Raw genomic sequence first — 20,035 nt, 5'->3', positions numbered from 1 at the left:
CTCAGCACTGCCATGACTTGGGTGAGTCTCTTAACCCTCCAAGCATCAGTTTCCCCATATGTAAAATTAGGAAAATAAGTGACCTCCCTGGAGCATTTTAACTTGTTAATCTTTGCTAAGCACTTAGAGTAGTGGTTCTCAAAGTTTTGTACTGGTGATCCCTTTCACATAGCAAGCCTCTGAGTGCGACCCTCCCCCTATAAATTAAAAACACTTTTTTATATATTTAACACCATTAAATGCTGGAGGCAAAGCGGGGTTGGGATAGCTCGCAGCTCCCCACATGTAATAACCTTGCGACCCTCTGAGGGGTCCCGACCCCCAGTTTGAGAATCCCTGGCTCAGAGAGCCTCAGATGGAAGGTCCTGCAGAAGCACAGTGCATTATTAAAGTCACTGATGTGTGCTAGGGATTTCCTTCCCACCTGGCTGTTCTCAGGAAAGGAGTTAGGAGTTTTTCCATGTGTGCTGTTTTGTAATCCTCCACTGGGAAGTGCTGCAGGACAGTGAGAGGCCCAGAAGCCCATGTTTGCAGGTCATTGTTAGTGGGAAGTTTCAGCGTGGTAGCTGTGTTAGTCTGTATCAGCAAAAACAAGGAGGAGTCCTTCTGGCACCTTACAGACTAACAATTTATCTGGGCATAAGCTTTTGTGGGCTAGAACCCACTTCATCAGATGCATGGAGTGAAAAATACAGGAGCAGGTATATATACATGAAAAGTTGTGAGCTGCCGTACCAAATGTGAGGTCAGTCTAACGACAATTTAATTAACAGCAGGATACCAAAGTAGGAAAAATAACTTTTGAAGTGATAATGAGAGTGGGCCATTTCAGACAGTTGACAATAAGGTGTGAGTAACAGTTGGGGGAAATTAGTATTGCGGAAATTAGGGTTAGGTTTTGTAATGACCCAATCACTCCCAGTCTTGATTGAGGCCTAATCTGATGGTGTCCAGTTTGCAAATTAATTCCAGTTCTGCAGTATCACGTTGGAGTTTCCCACTAGCATCTCCTGGGCTTGAGCCAGCTCCACTAAAGGCACAGAAAGTCTCCAGCCTCCCCACATTCTTACCAAGATACATCTGTGCTTCTCTAGGCATTCAGGCAGGTGGGGGATAGATGCAACTTGTGTAGTGATTTCAGATGGCTTCCTGTTACTCAGATACATTCGGAGGTTACAGTCCCTCCCCACCATATTCTTGTCTACTATGTTCTCATTATTTTCCTCCTCAAATTCTTTCCTGGCTTGGTGTGAGAGGCTATTTTCCGTCCCAATCCCTTTGAATTGACCCACTTGGTATTCTTTCTACACCCACTCGTAGCAATGAAATTCTCCAACTCAGCTAACTCTCTTTGCACTTGGTTTGCTTCATGCTGGTGATAGGAGACCTAATTGATGCATGGGTGTAAGCTGGCGCAAATGACTCCAGTGGAGTTGTACCCACTTCTATTAGAGCTGGATGTGGTCCATAACGTTTCACTGGCAAGCAAAAACTGAACGGGACTTTCTTGTGAAAAAGCAGCCTCAATTTGCCTCTGCCCTCCAGTTGTTTGTGGGTCATTTTAAGAACCGATGGAACATTAGGATTGGCAGCATGATCACCAATTCATGCTCTGTGTACAGACAGCATAGTTTCACACCATCTAAAAGGGAATAGTAGCAAACCGTCCAGAGGCAGGGTGATCCAGTGGTTAGAGCACTAGCCTAGCACTTAGGAGACCCGGCCTCATCTCCCTGCTCCTTCTCAGACTTCTTGTTTAACCTTGGACAAGCCATTTGATTTCAGTGGAGATTAGGAGCTTAAATAGCTTTGAGGATCTGGGCCTTTGCCCCTCTGTGCTTCAGTTCCCCGGTAAAACAGGGATACTAGTGCTGCCCTGCCTCACAGGGGTGTTGTGAGGATATAGACTGTGAATTACTCAGATACTAGGGTAATGGGCATCTAAGTACCCTACATAGATAGTCCCTTGTAGGTGTACCTCTTCCATGGGGCCGCGTTTTCATAGAGACATCAGAGCAGGAAAAGCCTTATTAACTGATCTAGTCCCCTCCCACTGCAGGCTTGTTCCCTGCAGTGCATTATCCAGCATCCCAATTGCAAATGTTTCAAGGAGTTCCAACCTTTCCCACTGGAGACTAGCTCACAACATCTCAGTGCAGATGCTTATCAGCCTCACTTTTCCCTTTTACCCTATTAGCTCCTAGTTATTCCTGCAGGCACCACCCCAGACAACCCCTCTCACTCCCCGGGGTTTACACCTTCCCCATGTTCGCAGGCTGCTCTCAAGCCCTGCTTCGCTGAGCTATACATAAGAGTGGCTGCAAAAAGTGGAGGTGCTCTTCTGGTTCGTTTTTGACTCTCTCTTTTAGTGATTGGAGGCAACCAGGAAGAGACTGATTTTTTTTCCCCCTTGGCCTTTCATATCGCCCAGGGTAGTGGAAAATTCCATCAGCATTCAGGAACAAAGCTGGCCTTCTTGTCACAATCAGTCAGGATCTTGAACTGCATGCCAAATCTTAGCAAAACAAACGGGTCCCAGAACACTGGAGAGCCCTGCGTGCTGACTCAGAACTGCCCATTCCCGTGACTTGAGGGTCAGGCTTGCGTTTCGTATCGCCCCAGTTCCTGGAGATAAGTGATTCCATGCAGGCATCAGCTGTTATGTAAAAAGAAGGGAAGTTTCTAGCCCTTTTGGCTGTGGAGGAAGCGTGGAAATATGACTCCTGAGCACCAGAGAAGAAGAACCCAACTTGATTACATGTTTTTAAAAATGATGGTTTGCGGGGGATGGGGCATGCTTGGGGGTTGGCAGAGCGGTTGGCTGCAGAGAACCACGAGGATGAATGAGTCTTCGACCCAAGAACCTGTCTCCGTTTCCTCAGGGAACTCAGTGTCGTGTCACCCCCTTCCTCTCTTGCAGAATTTCAGTCTGTTTTCCCTCCTCAGGACTTCCCAGCTCCCCCAGGAACTCCTGCTTAGCTGCAGCCCTCTTCACAAGGAATTTGGTTCGGTGCTGCCGCAGGTCCAAACTCTTCAGTCAGGGTCCCCACATTTCCAGCAGCACCTGAGAATGATCACAGAAGGGACCTGCCCTGGTGGTGCTCAGTGTGGATGCAATAGGTGGTTCCTCCTAGTGCCTCCAGGCCTGGCATTGGAAGAGCAGCCCAGGGGAGATGAGCCGACGACCCTTGGCCCTCTCTGCTTCAGTCTTGGGCCTGGCAGCAAGCTCCCTGGTACAATTATTTTCTTTCATTTTAAATTTCCAAAGGAATAGCAAGGAAATGGTTTGGAGAACGCAAGGCTCCTCCAGGTGCAAGTGGCTGGGAAATTTAGACCCCTGGTCAGTGCAGGATGCCTGGGAATGGAGCATAGGGTGGAATGGAGCATAGGGTGGGCCAAAAGAAATCTAATGAGGTTCAATAAGGATAAGTGCAGGGTCCTGCACTTAGGATGGAAGAATCCAATGCACCGCTACAGACTAGGGACCGAATGGCTCGGCAGCAGTTCTGCGGAAAAGGACCTAGGGGTGACAGTGGACGAGAAGCTGGATATGAGTCAGCAGTGTGCCCTTGTTGCCAAGAAGGCCAATGGCATTTTGGGATGTATAAGTAGGGGCATAGCGAGCAGATCGAGGGACGTGATCGTTCCCCTCTATTCGACACTGGTGAGGCCTCATCTGGAGTACTGTGTCCAGTTTTGGGCCCCACACTACAAGAAGGATGTGGATAAATTGGAAAGAGTACAGCGAAGGGCAACAAAAATGATTAGGGGTCTAGAGCACATGACTTATGAGGAGAGGCTGAGGGAGCTGGGATTGTTTAGTCTGCAGAAGAGAAGAATGAGGGGGGATTTGATAGCTGCTTTCAACTACCTGAAAGGGGGTTTCAAAGAGGATGGCTCTAGACTGTTCTCAATGGTAGCAGATGACAGAACGAGGAGTAATGGTCTCAAGTTGCAATGGGGGAGGTTTAGATTGGATATTAGGAAAAACTTTTTCACTAAGAGGGTGGTGAAACACTGGAATGCGTTACCTAGGGAGGTGGTAGAATCTCCTTCCTTAGAGGTTTTTAAGGTCAGGCTTGACAAAGCCCTGGCTAGGATGATTTAACTGGGACTTGGTCCTGCTTTGAGCAGGGGGTTGGACTAGATGACCTTCTGGGGTCCCTTCCAACCCTGATATTCTATGATTCTATGATTCTATGAAGGGGAGCAGCAGGATTTGCAGGGATGAAGTAGGAATGATGGAGGAGGGTGCTGGGATTTGCAGGAAGGGCTTGGGGCCAGCAGGATCCATGACTTTTAAACCTTTGATTGGTTGCTCCTCCTGCCCCAGTTCCTGACAATCATTGCCTTCACACCAACTCTGAACGCAGCAGCTGGAACCCTTAAACCACTCTCAGCCTTTCCAGACAACTGTCCGCCTTTCAGGAGTCTGATTTGTCTTGCGTACGCCCAAGTTTCACCTCCTTGCTTACAAATGCAGACATAAAAATACAAAAGTGTCCCAGCACATTGTTACTGAAAAATGGCTGCCTTTCTCATTGTTACCATATCATTATCAAATAAATCAATTGGAATATAAATATTGTACTGACATTTCAATCTATAGAGCAGTATAAACAAGTCATTGTCTGTATGAAATTTTACCTTGTACTGACTTCATTAGTGCATTTTATGTAGCCTGTTGTAAAACCAGGCAAATATCTAGGTGAGTTGACGTACTCCCCGGAAGACCTCTGGGTACCCCCAGGAGTACATGGTTGAGAACCACTGCCTTAAACCATGTGCGCACTTTCCTGGTGTGTACATGGCCACTGGGCAGCACTGAGCCAGAAGGAGGCAAACAAAGGCTCCCTTTTTAGTGAGTGAGGCAAAGGCTGTTCAGTCAGACTATACATTCCCTCTTCCTGGAATGGGTGTGAGCAGAGGGCTGCACATAACTGCACACAGCAACTATCTAACCAGAGAGAAACTCATACACGCACTGTGTCTCCCCACCCACCCACTCACTCACAGGCTCTGGGCTTCCAGGAAGAAGGGTGGAGTCAAGACTCAGAAGGGCTGGACCGATCTTCCTCTCTTACACAGAAAATTACGAGCCAGTGTGTTGGTTCAGCATGGTGGCTTGGAAAGTTGTCTGCTAGCTACCTTGGAAGATGGTCTGAGTCTCTCTCTCCTCTTCTTCCCAAGGAGTCCCCTAGTCACCGAGCTGCCAGGACGCCAGCAGGTAACTATTAGCTCTTTTTTTCACTAGCTTTTAAGCACAGCAGCATCTCATTCTTAAAGATGATCTTCAGGTGCAAAATTTGGATTTGGCCCCTGAATTTCAAACACGCTCAAGTGCAGGAGGATCTGATTAATCTCCCAAGTAGAGTAGCTTGACAGAGTCTTATTTCCTGGTCCCTTAGCCCAGTCCTGCCTTCTGAAAACACAACTCATGCCAGAAAGGAAAGGCACGGGTGCATGTGTGCTGTTGCTGAGATCTTTAGCCACCAACAGTGAGGGACCACGTGTGATTTTCTCATAACTTCTGTGTGTCCATGTCTTCCTTGTTTATCATCACATTTTGCTTTTGCCTCATTCTGCAATCACTGTTTCCCCTTTTAGCTATCCCTCCCTCCCTCTTTATGATCCGAATCACTGATGAGACAGAGCTACAGGGTGAACAAGAGCTTTTGGTAGCAACTCAGTCCTTAGTTCCCCCATGCGCCTCCATGTCAGATAGTCCCCCCTATGCTTCAGTAAAAGTGACTAATTTATTCCTGAACCATCTTTGAAAGATGATTATAGATGAATGTTCAAAAGTTAAGAAAGTCACTGCTCCTGTTCCTGCAGCAGCCTTAACCTGCCTGGGCTGGATCCTCATTCACTTTCACACGTCTTTGGAGTAAGTGATTGATTGACACCAGCATAAATGAAAACAGAATCTAGTCTATTGCCTTTGCTGTATGTTTATTTCAGTTCAGGGTTGCTGGCACTGATATGACATTGGATGATGGCTGCTTTGGCACCGGGATCTCTCAGCCTTCTGCCATGAGAGCAGCTCTCCTCGCTGTCCCTGGCGTAAGTGCTTTGGTGTTAGCGCTGGAGTGGGGAAGACATATGACCACTCGGAAATTAGCTCCCTGTGGATAGAATTCTTTCTGACATTCAAGCAGCTAGCAGTAAAACTAGTTACGGACCCGTTCCACAAAAAGGGCAGTGTCAGCAATTGCCACCTTATCCTTTGTGGAGTTAGAATAAGCCCAGCCTGCAATGTTCCTCAGATACTTCTCTAAATTAAGGGTGAGGGGGGGAAAAATTCATTAATAGAAGTTTAAGGTGAAAGAATTAAAAAGAAAAGTCTCCTTGTCATGTGTAGTTACGGAGCTCAGGGTTTGTTATACAGCCCAGCTGGGATGCCAGGCTATCTCCTGGGAGAGTGAGAGCAAAATATTGGATAATGATAGGAGAGACGCCCAGGAGGTGGGGAATAGACCCTCTGACATGTGGCTTCCTAGGGCTGAGATCGGGAGTGGGTGAGTGTGATGGTGCAAAACCTTGCTAATCGGAACTGTGCTACAGAATGTAGGAAGCTGCCTGAGCCCTCTCCCATTTGGGCCATGCCCTCACCCCAGACAAAGGGGAAGGGAGAGGAACATCTGGTCCTAAGTGCAGGTTGCTTCCTCCCTGGTGACATTTAATATCTTATAAACTGGGATGACATTCAGTGCCCAGGAGAACGAGGGTCTGTCAGCACTGGCTGGAATCAGGCATTCAATGCAAGTGTCCCATTCTGGCAATGGACGTTTATTCTAACCTGCCCCAAACCTTTCACCTCTCAGCTCTGCCTATGCATCTCAGTCATAAGGTGCAATACTCCTTGTTATTCCAGTGCGGAGCACAGAGTTGTGCCACGTGTTGTTTCGAGTGGTGATGTTGATACCCATCTAGTGGGCACTAAACTATGGCCACCAACCTTCATTACCTTTTTTAACCTGCTGCAGGCTAAGTTTCGAACCCAGATCTCCAAAGATGATAACACAGGGATTTACCCTACTCGGTGCCATTTAACCTAACATTTTCAGAATTAAGCCTGGCCAAACTGGAGCCTAATTAGCATCCACAATCACCGCACGTATGCACGGGATCACAGTAAATGCACCTACAAATGACCATCTAGATGTCTGTCTGTCAATTTGCATGCACATGCCCACAGCTGCATGCCTGGCTGCAGGAAATGCACACGTTAGGTGCTCCACTGAGTTATACATTTTTGCCAGAAGCGCCATTTTCAAAAATTGAGTCCTGCTCTCCTATGGGGTGTTTTCTTTGGCAAATCATAAAACTACATTATGGGCAGAGCAGTATTGAGGCAGTTCGGACACAAATACAGTGCCACTGAATCTTGGTCTTGAGCCCCAAGCAGTGACAGTGGACAGGGACTGGATGAACTTCTAGGCCTCATCCATCTTTAACCTCTGTGATTCTAAGCAGAGTGCTGGTGGGATCTTCAGTCTTTGTAGCACTAATGAGCATTCATGTAGCAGAGGGTGAATGTGCTGTACTGCAGCAATTACCAGGCATGGTGGTTGCATAAACAGCCCATGTTTCAAGAAATCCTTTCAAAGCTCTGCTGTGGGTGCAGCCTGACCTTTGAATCTGCATGAGCCTTGACCTAACATCCGCAGCCAGCTTTAGCTGAGATTAGGGCTTTTATCTGCAGGACCGTTGAGGCTTGACATCTTGGGTCCTCTTGCACTACCTTTGCTGGTATGAGTGTGACATAAGCTCCTGCAATAGTGGAAGTACTTGCTGATCAGCACCAGAGATAAAGCTCCAGAATGACATAGCATGCAGGGCGCCATCCAAGGCTCCGTTAGGGGGTTTGTGCCGGCAGGTGCACATGCCGTATTTATAGTGCTGGGAATGGAAATAACCTAATTTTGGCAATTAATTGATCTTTGACTATTAGTGGTAAATATGCCCAATGGCCTGTGATGGGATGTTAGATGGGGTGGGATCTAAATTACTACAGAGAATATTTTTGTGGGCATCTGGCTGGTGAGTCCTGCCCACATGCTTAGCTGATCACCATATTTGGGGTCAGGAAGGAATTTTCCTCTAGGGTAAATTGGCAGAGGCCCTGGGGGTTTTTCGCCTTCCTCTGCAGCATGGGGCACGGGTCACTTGCTGGAGGATTCTCTGCACCTTGAAGTCTTTAAACCACGATTTGAGGACTTCAGTAGCTCAGACATAGGTTAGGGGTTTGTTACAGGAGTGGGTGGGTGAGATTCTGTGGCCTGCATTGTGCAGAAGGTCACACTAGATGATCATAATGGTCCCTTCTGACCTCAAAATCTGATTCTATGATCCATTTAGAGCTTGGGCCAAAATAATTCCATCCTGCTCTCTCCCTGGGATTACCTGAGGTGGCCAACATTTACTAGCACGTGCACCAGAGAAGGAGATCAGCTTGTACATTTCATCCACGCACCTCAAACAGAACAAGTTTTCAGTGCTGACCCGGGATGGACTCTGAGTGTCTTCTCTAGGGGGAGGAGAATCAGAGCTGTGTCTCTTGGCCATCTGAGATGGACAAGGCACATCACTGAGACTGCAAAAGAGGAAATATATTTTCTCCCAGACTGATACCTACTTAGAATGTCCACCGCCATAGCCTCTAAGCGCCTCTTTGGGACTACGGACTTCCCCGGGACCACTCAGATGAGTAAGGATTGCAGGATCAGCCCCTAAGTGTGTGCACCATTTGTCACCCTTGGGGTTACTAGATCTACACCTTGACCAAGGTAACTTTCTTCTGCTGCACAACTAGAAGCTTGTTCTTCCCAGAGGTCTATTTTTTGACTCAGTCCCCCCCTGCATTTCTGGATGGGCCGGGGCACAGAGTAGGTCGTCTTTGTTGAGTGAAGCCCCCACTACACTGGAAGACTAGCTTTTAATGTCAGTTGAAACGGGCCAGCGAGTTCTTGCCCTGAAACATGCCTGAACCTGCTGATGACATCAGGAGGCCTCTCCCCTGCCACATGGAAGTGCACAGACCTGCAACACTTGCATGCCAATTTCAACCAGTCCTCCCTTCCAGACACATCTTTCGTAAACAGATGTGTGATGCAGGAGTGGGTGAAGCCTGGTCTGGGTCCCAGGCTCATACAGGGAAATGTGTTTGCTCAGAGCTTGGGAAAGATGCGTCTCTCCCCTTCCTGGTCACTCATTACGCTCAGCTCTATGGGGAAGGATAAGGGTTCCTGGGGGGACCAGGAGCAGAGCCGGTGACTCAGTCCAGAAGACCAGTGTAGCTGGTGTAAAAGTCCTTACACCAACAAATGTCACCTACATCCCTCAGGATTTAATTACAATCAGCTCTGCTCACTCCATCACACCTTGATTGTTCATAAGCAGATGGGTCCGAGAACCTCAGAGACAGGTCTTTGTCATGTTTGGTTCTGTTTAAACAAAGGTTTGCCAGGCCCTACTTTGAATGTCCTTCCCCCCGTCCCTCCCTTTTAGAAAGAAAGGGCTGTCCAATGGTTAGGACTCTAACCTAGGAACTGGGAGGCCCATGTTCAACTCCCTTCTCTGCCACAGACTCTCTGTGTGACCTTGGGCGAGTCATTTAGCTGCTCAGTACCTCAGTTTCCCATCATTAAAAGGGGAAATGGAGCAGTGCCCTACCTCACAGGGGTGTGTGAGGATAAATGCATTAAAAGAGTGTGAGGTGCTCACATGCAATGATGATGGAGGCCAGATAAGGACCTAAGAGAGAGATTGTTGCACTGCTCCACTAAGCTCTGGGAACAAGATAACACCCAGATCCTGGGCTCAGCTCTGAGAAAGCTCTGCAGAAGAAAGGGGGAGGCAGAGGGAGGTTTGCTCTGCTGACTAGCACACTCTAGAGTTGACTGGAAAGACATGAAAGAGGAGCAGATAGTGCGGGGGTGGATATAAGACCAGAAAGATAAACCACAGCCCGTCAGTCCTACCTGATGGTGTCCTCTGATGATTTTCTGGTAATTAAACTATTAACTCCATGACTCAGAAAGCCACAATTATGGGAAGAGAGATGCCTCAAGGGCAGCAGAATCCAGTGGATGATGCCACGGCATGAATCTTACAGCCCAGTGTTGTCAGAATCCAGCAGAGAAGCTAGAAAAGTAGATCCAGGATGGAGCGCGTCAGTTGGACGTTCCATCCCTAATCCCCATGGAAATCCCCAGTGCAAACAGACGTGACACTGGCAGCCAGGGCCTTGAGTTTAAATCTGGGATTTTCTAAAGTGCTTAGAGGAATTAGGTACCCAACTTCCATTGAATGTATGGTGGATTTGGGCACCTAACTCCCCTCGTCTCATTTGAAACTCCCAGCCTAAAATAATATCTATATTGATATTGTGGTAATCAGATGCTGCATTTCTCCTGTGCAGGGTTGTTGTAGCCGTTTTGGTCCCGGGATATTAGAGAGACAAGATGGGTGAGGTAAAATCTTTTACTGGCCGAATTTCTGTTGGTGAAAGACAAGCTTTTGAGCTACACCAAGCTCTTCTTCTCACTAATTTCAAAGATTTCCACTCCTCAGCAACTCACACATCACAGTATAACTGGCTAGAATGCCCAGGTCACTGCTTCATTCTCTCAAGTCGTATAATAATAAATAATTAACAATTAGTATTTTTACAGCAGCTTTTATCCAAGCCTTGCATACGCTGGGCCTCGTCACAGCGGCTTTGCTAGGGCCACTTAACAGCGGGTAAATGGAGTTACATACATTTATTATATATGTATATACATAGTAGGTAAGGTACTTCGTCAGTGACACATAGCAAGTCAATGGAAGAGATGGAAATAAGGCCTGGCACCCAGCCTCCTTCTCTAATCGTCAAACCAAGCTTCTTTGTTTGAAACGTGAGTTCACGGGTTTACATTTTTGCCTTGCACAGAGTGCTGCAAAATACACATGCTTGCAAAAGTAATACACTGTGCCAAGGAGGTACCTTGATGCACTGAGGTTTGTAAAAGTTTAAAACTGAAGCAGGGTTTCCAAATACATTAGCCAGCAGCACCAGACAAGCTCCAGACATATAGGGTAGGGTTTGAAAATCTCACCCGAAAGGCCATTTAGCCTGCTTGTGGCCCTGCTCTACTGCTGTTAAGAATAAAAGAGCAAAGGGCAGATTGGAGGAGGCTGAGGCCTTAATGTGACCTGAGAAACCAGGGGAGGAAAGTTGTATTTTCAGCCTAGGTTGGAAAAGGCCAGGAGCGAGATGGAAAGAGACAGTTGGCCATTCTGTAGTGCCAGGGGTAATTGAGGGGGGGGGGGTTAGAGATGGGATGGGGAAGATGAGGAGGGGGTACGATAGGGGGAACCGTGGAGGAGAGGGGAGGGGGAAGGCGGAGATGGAATATATAACTATTTGGTCTTTTCTGGACTGTGCTGTTCTGTGCCCTGCTTTATCCGTAACTCTTTCTTTTTGTGGCAGAGAGGAAGAGGACGGAAGGCATGAGCAGCCCAAATTCCACCACGTCTGTCATCCCCAAGCACATCCTGGACATCTGGGTCATTGTGCTGATCATCCTGGCCACCATCCTTGTCATGACATTCATGGTGCTGTGCCCTGCCATGGCTGTCATCATCTACAGGGTGCGGACTCACCCCATACGCAACGGGGTCGTGTGAGAACAGAGCCCAGGGCCGAGGTGGCCTCCTTCAGACCACGCTGGAGAAAAAGACGGTGGGCAAAGCAGGCAGCTCCCTGAGCTGACTCCATATGAGGCAGCACCATGGAGGGGCAGGGATCAATGTGCTGGCCAGGACATGGCAGGAAGCACAGGCTGATACTCCTGGGACCCGAAATCCCTGTGTGTCACCCAAATGCACCCAAGGGAGCTAGGTTAGTCACCCACTCCAACTGGTGACAAAGCTTCTTCTGGAGTCTGGATGGGCAAGTCCCCCTCAGTGGGTGCAGCGGCCCAGAAAGCCCCTGTCTGGGCTTCATCTCATGCACTCCAATCAAAATGGCCCCCTCGTATTTACCTGGTGAGCCACTCAGAAATGACAGGGAAGCTGCAGGCCAGGGGCCGCAAAGAAAATGTTCAACTTCTGAGAGCAAAGCTGTCGAAATGGTTTCCAGATGCGGTGGCCTTGGACATTGAGCGACTCGCGCCATGCCGCTCTCCCTCGCTGCGAGGGCAGGGGCTGGTGACCTCTGGCTCCTCATAGCTGGGATCTTCTGTCTCCATGCCCCAAGCTCCCCCAGCCACAGGAGAAGAACAAGGAAGGGAAGTGGAGTTAAGTGAAAGCAATTTATTTGGCTTGAGGGGAGGGGATCCATGTAAGGTGGCAAAAACAGGGGTGCATTTGGCTTCTGGGTTTGCCAGGCCATGGGACTGTATCTACATCATTAGCACAGTGAAGGGGCCAATCGCAGCCGTGTCAGTCTTGCTGTGTTGCAGGCATTTGGTGTAATTGTACCAGAAATGTACTAGGTGTTGGTTTCAGAGGAAGGCCCTTTGGCTAACAGCTCTTGGGAGTGACACGGCATCACCCCCAGGCAGCCAGTCACCCCCTTTCTGGGCCTGTCACCTTGTTCTGGTTTCTTAATATCGTTGTAATGAAAGGGCTAGATTGGTGCCCGTTGACTGGGTCCAGCCAGGATCAGTCCCAGGTTGCAATATGCCTCCATCCTGCTCTAGGGAGGCCCCTATTCCAGGACTGCGGGCCAGTTCAGTCTGGGTGGTCTGTTCAGCCCTTGACCTCTCTCCAGAGATTGCCAACATGGAGTCCGTTAGTATGGTGCTCTGTGTGACAGGGATACCCGGGCACTGGGAGCTGGGCTCGTGGTACACAGACCGTCACCAGCCGCCAGAGGGTAAATCCATGCTGGATGCAAAGCAGTGCTGAAGGACCCTCCTGCTCCATGTCCTTAATAAGCGCAAGCCCAGTAGTTCTCCTGCAGCTCCTCCGCTCTTCCTCGCCCAAAGATGGGGAGGAAACGGTTAACAAAACAGGAGAATGCAAATTCCGAGCCAGCACACAGAGAGCAAGTGCAGGGAGGGGAGAAGGAGAAGGGAGCCCCTCTTAGTACTCAGCAGCCAGTCTGGATTGGTTCCACCCTCTGGATATAGGTTATAGACTCAAAGCTAGAAGGCAGCCCAGGGTTATTTTATCCTCACTTGTAACAGCTGAGACTGCTTGGACAGAACATTCCTAAACGGGGCCTAGGTATGTAAGTGCAAAGGGATGCATTAGGGCTAGCAGGGCAGTGCACTCCCCCTTCTCACTGGGAGAACTGGCTCACAATTCACTTAAAGCACCACTGCAGTGAGTTTGTGTGTTCTCAGGGGGTATTTCTGTGCAGCGGAAAAGTTCTGTGTACTATGGTACAGTTAGCAGCCAGTGTCCAGGAGAGGGAGGCCAAGGACTGGGAAAACTCAAGACAGGAGTGTTTTGATTGTACTATGTGCTGGACCCAGGCACGGAACAGCAGGGGAAGCTCACGGGGGTTCGTGAGTTGCGTCCTGAGACCAGAATAGCGGGGGAAAGGTAAGGGGCAGGTGCTGCAGCTCGGGACTAGCAAAGCTATGTGTGGAAAGGCTGCCCAGAAGCTGGCCGTGCTGTACCTAGCTGCAACCATTGCTCACTGGCTGTTGCTTTCAAAGACACTAAAACTCAAAACTTAAGCTGCCAAGTTTGCACCTTTTGAGTTGCAAGAAAAAGTTATGGGGAAAAAAGGAACAGGAGGGTGAATGCAATGTACATAGGAAAAGTGTGACATAAATGTATTTATAGGACATGTGTGAGCAAAATCACCATCATATAAACTGTGATATTGCACCAATCCATGGAATAAATGGACTTTATTCTACATGTGTGGATGTCGTGACATTCTATCTGTGCTAAGGACATTATTAGGTCCATAAATCCTTCCTACACTGACGTCACTGGCAGCGTTGCCTGCATTCCCTGCCTGTCCTGAGCCGTGGCCCTGGTTTTGTTCGTGTGTGAGATGGGGAGCGCCTCAATGCATGGACCATCTCTTATTCTGTGCTCTGTAACATACTGTGTACGTCCTCAGTGCACCGCATTACAGAGGTAGGTCCATCTACAAAAAGAGAGATGAATATGCTGAATAAAGTAAATAGCGTCAATGGAAAACAAATGGACAAGATAAAATCCCACAGAACTCTTAACAAAAACCAGACAGACTCACAGTGTTTGCTGGGGTGCTGCAGCATGAAGTTTTAGTTTCTCAGGTTCAGACTGATCTGTATAACTCGTTCCTCTCCCCCGTCATCTTGTGACCACCACAACCTCACTGCGTGAAGCATAGCACGGCTCTTGGTGCAGGGCTTCTGTTTACATCTGGGGTTTGAAACCAGCTTTACGTGAGCAAACAAGAGACGGAGCTAAGTCATAAGATGAGTAAGGCTGTGATGTGGGAAAGTGGTGGAAGCTTGCAGGTTTCTGAGACCACAGAGAGGCAGTGGGAAGCTGTTATCTTTGTCTACATCCCTGTTTCTGCACTCAGAGGAGCTAATGGGAGATAGAAAAGTGCTGACGATACAGTGATGCAGCTTGGAAAGGTACATTCCACTGCTGACGTTCTTTCGGCAGAATCGTCTCAGGCTGGGTAGCATTTTTCCAGTGCAGCTTGATAAGGTGCTGGGGCTGAAGGCACCTGTGGACTTTGCGGTAGTACAGGCAGTGCAGGGTGCTCAGACCATGGGAATGACAGCATGAGGTACAAGGCGATGGAGAATCAGGTCCTAAGTCAGTGATAGAGGCAGGAACGGAACCCTACAGGCCTGACTCCTAGTTGCTCTGCTCCATGTGCTGGAGTATTCTCCTTTCCATAGAGCGTTTCAAAGCATTTTAGTTTACAAAGTAATGAGTTAGGCCAGGCCTGCACAGGGGAAACACAATTGCCATTACATGATGAGCAACAGCTCTCACGTTGTTAGCCCGGAGGCTGGAGTTATCCCATGGGATCTTTAACTTCCACCTGGACAAGGACCAGGAATGAGCAGAGAGGACCTTGCTTTAACATCTTCTGTGTTTCCCACAGCTACTTAATCCCGTGGGCCCCTTGATTTGAAATGTCTGAGCTTTCCATTCCTGGACAAAACATGTCTGTTCTCCATGCGGCTAAGGGCAATGGGAACTAAATGTGCACCAGGCACAGCAGTTGTTGGGAAATGCCACCTGGGCTCTGACACGGTCTTGGGGCCACAGCCCCAGTGGATAGTGATCTACGCCACGGGAGCGATGCAGCTGCTTAAATGAGAAGAGATCAACATCCTGTTTACTATGAAGGAAGCCTCGATACTATGGTAACACTGGGTATTTACTGAGTTACCATAACAACGGTATGGCATCCCGGACTAGAAACAATGTTAAATCCAAACTAAACCCTGGTCATTCTAGAGGACTTTGTGGTGACAGTTTCCACTGTGTGTGTGGCTTGAGGGGGGATGAGCTGGGGCAGAGAGGGCGAGAACTGTCCAGGCACAGATTTAAAAGCAATATAGCTGCAATGAAGTGGCATGGAACCGTGTCTCTGATCCCCAGTGTGCCGATGGTCAGCACTGCCCGCAGATCCGGTCGTGCTCCCAATTCAGCGTGCCCCTGGCACGTCACAAGATGCTCGCTCATGGCACTGCCAGGCACACCTGGCACCGCTCGCTGATCCTGCTCTCTTTCATTGCTGAGCACACCGGGCACTTCCTCCTCTGCTCCCGAGCACTCCTGACACGCCATCAGGCATCGTTTCCTGGGCAGCCTGATGGCCCACGCAGTTCAGCCTAGCTTGTGTTTGCATTGGCAACACAGGGTTGTTCACAGGAGGTGGGAAGCTCAGCCATCAAAGGGTTGGATCCAAAGCCTGCTGCCGTGAATGGACGTCTTTCCAAAGAAGAGCTGTTGGCTGTGGGATCGTGACAAGTACATCTATAGTAGCTTACCATATTTTTTATATATTCTTGTAAATGAGGAAGCCATGCGCTGCTCCAAATTATGAACGTACAAAGTTAAAACCTAGAGCTTCAGTTCTCGTCAAGGGATTTATTTGGACAACTGGGTATGATTAGTCCTAAATACATAGAAACAATTATTCCCAAGAAAACATCAGCAGATTCAATTATTGAAAGAGCTAATAGATTTTCTTTGTGAATGACCAGTTGGTGATGTATCAGGGCGAAGGGGCTCAGCATGCAGAGAAGGAGAGGGATTGGATTAAATCTCCCCAGAGGAACAAGAAAGTGCTGCTCAGGAAATGTGCCTGTCACTGGAGAGCATGTGCCTCTTTTTGGCAGAGTACACAGTGCCCAGGAAATACTTGTTTACATCCAGCAAACACACAGCTCAGGAAATGCTTCCAGACCCAGACCACAGGCAGCCCAGGTTGTTAGAGGACAGGCTGCCCAAGAGACACTGTGCTTCTCTCTAGGGAACGTGATGTCCCTGGCCACGGAGGACACTGTTCAGGAGATACAGGCATGTTCCCAGAGAACACACAGTCCATCGTGCCACCTGGCCTCTGACAGGGGCTTCCAAACCAGCTCTGAAAGAGTGCCATGCTGGGGAAAGGCAGATGGGGGGGGGCCCTTCCCAGCACCCGCTGAAGACAACAGTTCTGAGAGCAGGAGAAATCTGTTTTCCTTCCCCCTGCATTTAGTGCTGCATCTCATTCCGGCTGATCCTGCTGCAGCTGGGGCCTCCTCCACCCTCTCACTTGGAAGGGGCTCTGCTCCTTGCCTTCTTGACTTGCTCCACCATCTTTGATTCCTTTTGTGGCCTCTGGCCATGTGTTCCCAGCTGCCCTGACCCCTGGCCATAGGTAGTTATGGGGCACCGTGCCGCCAGACTGTGCTGTGGAAGAACAAATGCAGCGTCCCCTCCCACTGCTATTCTGCTACGCTTCAGTACAGCATGCTACAGCTGTGTCCGCAGCTCTGCAGGAAGTGGCTCTTTACTCAGAACTGGGCTCTAAGTTATCAAAACAAGCCTTTGCTGCCCAGGCTTGTACTTCGTTTGTGGGTGGATTGGATTTTCCAAGCTTCCTCTTAACCGCTGAACCACTTTTCTACAGAAGGCAGGTGGGATTATTTGCAGGGCATTAGCAGAGTGTGCGTGGGTGGATCAGAAGACTAGACTCCCGGGAGGCTACTGGTCAGGCCTGAGCTGCACTGGGCAGAGCAGTGTGCAGAGCTCCGGGGGGGCTGTTGGTCAGGATTGGGCGTGTGGGAAGTAGGGGAGGAGCAGCGAGCGTTGCTGACGGTTGTGTTTTGGAGGCAAGCACCGTCTCTGTTTGGCCCTGGCTAGCTGGCTCTTCTCTGAACCCGTTTCTCATTGTGAACCACAGACACTTCCTGATGCTGGAGGCTTAGAAAGGGTACAGGAATGTATTCTCCTGGGGAAAAAAGAAGAGGAAATTCCTCTCCTCTGCTGGGCCACTAAATCGTTTGCAGCCCTCCCCCAGCTCCCTTCAACTTACATTCCTTTTATTATCCCTCTGCCTCATTCCAGCAGGCCTGGCATATTCTGAAAGCCTCATCTGGAGTCAGTTAAGACTATCCTGTGGCTGCTAGTGAGGTCCAAAGCTTTCCCCTGATTCCTCCTCACACATATTCCCGCAGTCCCAGCCCAGCCCTCCTCAGCCTCTCAAACTCTTCTCACTCCCCTAGCTAAACTTTAATAGCCCAATGAAGCCAATGGAAAGACTCCCACTGACCTCAGTAGGCTTTGGACCAGCTCCTAAATGGGGGAGGTCTAGGTTGGATATTAGAAAAAACTGTTTCGCTAGGAGGGTGGTGAAGCACTGGAATGGGTTACTTAGGGAGGTGGTGGAATCTCCATCCTTAGAGGTTTTTAAGGCCCAGCTTGACAAAGCCCTGGCTGGGATAATTTACTTGAGGCTGGTCCTGCTTTGAGCAGGAGGTTGGACTAGATGACTTCCTGAGGTCTCTTCTGACCCTAATCTTCTATGATTCTATGATTCTCAGCAGCACTTCTCTAAGGGACCTCGAAGCATTGGGCAGATGACTTCGCTGCCATGCCCAGCACATTGTTCGTTACACAAAGGGTTAACATATGTATTTAAGGCAAACGTATGCTCAGTGTGGCATACCAGGAGCTCAGCAGTTCGCTGAGGATGGAACACACGGGTGAGTTAGCTAAGAAGGGGCTTAGTGATCAGAAAGAAGCCATGAAACCACAGAAGAACATCTGCTTTCCTTTCTCAGGGACTACATTTAAAGCAACCACAGGCCTGAATTTCAAAGGAGCATCTCCACTCCAACTGAAGTAGCTGTGGCTGGCCTATCCTTCTGACAGCAAGGCCTGTATAAATGAATTGCACGTATTTCTCAGTCTAAGACAAGTACAAATCTGGAGGATGTTATTTAATGTAAAAATAATCTTCCTTTCCACCATAATGCAGATGCTGCCCTTCAGCAAGAAACTGGCTTTGTTCCAGAGCAACTGACATGGGTTTTACCCTCGTTTTTTTCCAGAAACCATAACTGAATCTCCTGGTTCTTTCCCTGGAACCTAACAGCATTGCAGATAATGTCCCGACACAGGCACTGCATGGACATTTAAGATTCAGCTGGATAGGAATGCTATGAATTAGGCTTTGTTTCTTGCAGGGCTTGAACTGTAGCACAGACAGGGCCTCCAATGCGGCACAGAGGTGCAGTTCTGCATATCACCCCATATCAGCTACTCCACCACATCCATATGCATGCCTGTATCTCTGAGACAGTAAGGGCCAGTGTGTGTCAGTGGCACAAGGGAGCCTTTTGCCCACACAGACTATTGCTACAGTCTGTCAGCTCAGTGAGGCTGATGCACAGATATCTGACAAGCATACTGCCCCGATAGACAGACAATATCCCGGAAAGACTCCCTGGAAAACAAGCTCTGCAGGCCCCAATGAGGCTGCCACGCACTGAAACATCCCTGTGATATGTCGCTGTTGGAGGGAGACTGGCTAAGCATCTCCTCTGGGATCTACCCTTCCACCACCACACTATTCCCCCGTGCTAGCCCATCAGAGGCCCCACATGCAGGTTCCCCTCCTTCTAACCACGGAGGGTGGGATGTGGCTTCCTCTGGGGCCTGTGAACAATGGCCACACAAGAGCGATCAGAGATTGCTCCCCTTCCCCAAAGGGTATGTCTTCACTGCGGAGTTAGCCCAGGTGTTACCCATAGTGCCCTTTCCTGGGCATGAGCGATTTGAACCCTGAGCTAGCAGGCATGGCTGAGTGCATGTGTAAGCGGGGGGATAGTCCCGCTATTGTGGGGAACTTTCCTGGCTTCTGCACGACCCCGGTGAAGTGGGCTAGCGACAGGATCTGAGTCCTCACTTCCACTTCATTTACCCATTGGCCTCCCTGCCCTTGAGGACTCCCCTTCCACTCTCCTGTCTGGCAGAGTCCTCGTAACCCCAACAAGGCTGGGCCCAGGATTCCTGGGGGGGCTCGACCCCCAACCCTGCTGTGATCACCTAGGACAGGGGCTAGGGTGTCCCCACTCCGGGGGACTCTCTCTGCACTGGGCACTTCTCTGACCTACTGACCATTACATACAAGTTAAAGAAAATGCAAGTTATTTAATCAACAATTAATTTTAAAAAGAATAAGGAATAATGGGAAAGGTTAAAGGAAACACATCACCCCGCTCTGTGGCAGGGAACATCACAAACAGCGTCTCTGGAACGTCAGGGCAGTTCACAGTCTGCTCCTTGTAAGCCCCAGGCCTTCTTCTCCGGCCCTGGCCGTGCTGCAGGGATGCTGTGGGTTGGACACTCGCTCTGGTGGTGGCCACATGCTCTCAGGCTCTAAGTGGTAGGACCCTTCTTCCCAGTGTCGCCCCCGCCCTGTCGGGGTTACGATTCACGCCTGGCCTGCAGAGCCTCTTGGCTGAGGTGCCTCCCTGTGCTGGGCCTGCTGCCCAGGATCCCCCTTGGCCTCCCCAGCTGCTCACCGCTCCCAGCTCCGGACTGCTCCAGCCCCAGCTGCGCCACTCGGTCTCTGCAC

At 49.3% G+C, this 20,035-nt stretch overlaps 1 protein-coding gene across 1 annotated transcript; it reads left to right on the top strand.

Annotated features, from left to right (window-relative positions):
* The first annotated feature begins 3,173 nt into the window (after positions 1-3,173).
* On the top strand, positions 3,174-13,863 carry SMIM3 (small integral membrane protein 3). The gene is made up of 4 exons (XM_043490749.1): positions 3,174-3,233; positions 4,966-5,227; positions 11,477-11,755; positions 11,797-13,863. The coding sequence occupies exons 1-3, from the start codon at positions 3,174-3,176 to the stop codon at positions 11,671-11,673; spliced, it is 519 nt and encodes a 172-aa protein (XP_043346684.1). The 3' UTR covers positions 11,674-11,755; positions 11,797-13,863.
* Positions 13,864-20,035: the final 6,172 nt, after the last annotated feature.

The sequence above is a fragment of the Dermochelys coriacea genome, chromosome 8, assembly GCF_009764565.3.
Source record: "Dermochelys coriacea isolate rDerCor1 chromosome 8, rDerCor1.pri.v4, whole genome shotgun sequence".
Taxonomy (NCBI): Eukaryota; Metazoa; Chordata; order Testudines; family Dermochelyidae; genus Dermochelys; species Dermochelys coriacea.
The sequence above is the reverse complement of the archived record's forward strand: the minus strand, read 5'-3'. Positions and strand labels throughout refer to the sequence as shown.

What these genes read in the sequence shown, in the direction of transcription:
- SMIM3 (XM_043490749.1), top strand. Translation starts at nt 3,174, where the DNA reads ATGAGCCGACGACCCTTGGCCCTCTCTGCTTCAGTCTTGGGCCTGGCA. An exon ending in GCCTGGCAGCAAGCTCCCTG is followed by an intron (nt 3,234 to 4,965) that starts GTACAATTATTT and finishes CTATCTAACCAG; the next exon opens with AGAGAAACTCATACACGCAC. An exon ending in AGCTGCCAGGACGCCAGCAG is followed by an intron (nt 5,228 to 11,476) that starts GTAACTATTAGC and finishes TTTTTGTGGCAG; the next exon opens with AGAGGAAGAGGACGGAAGGC.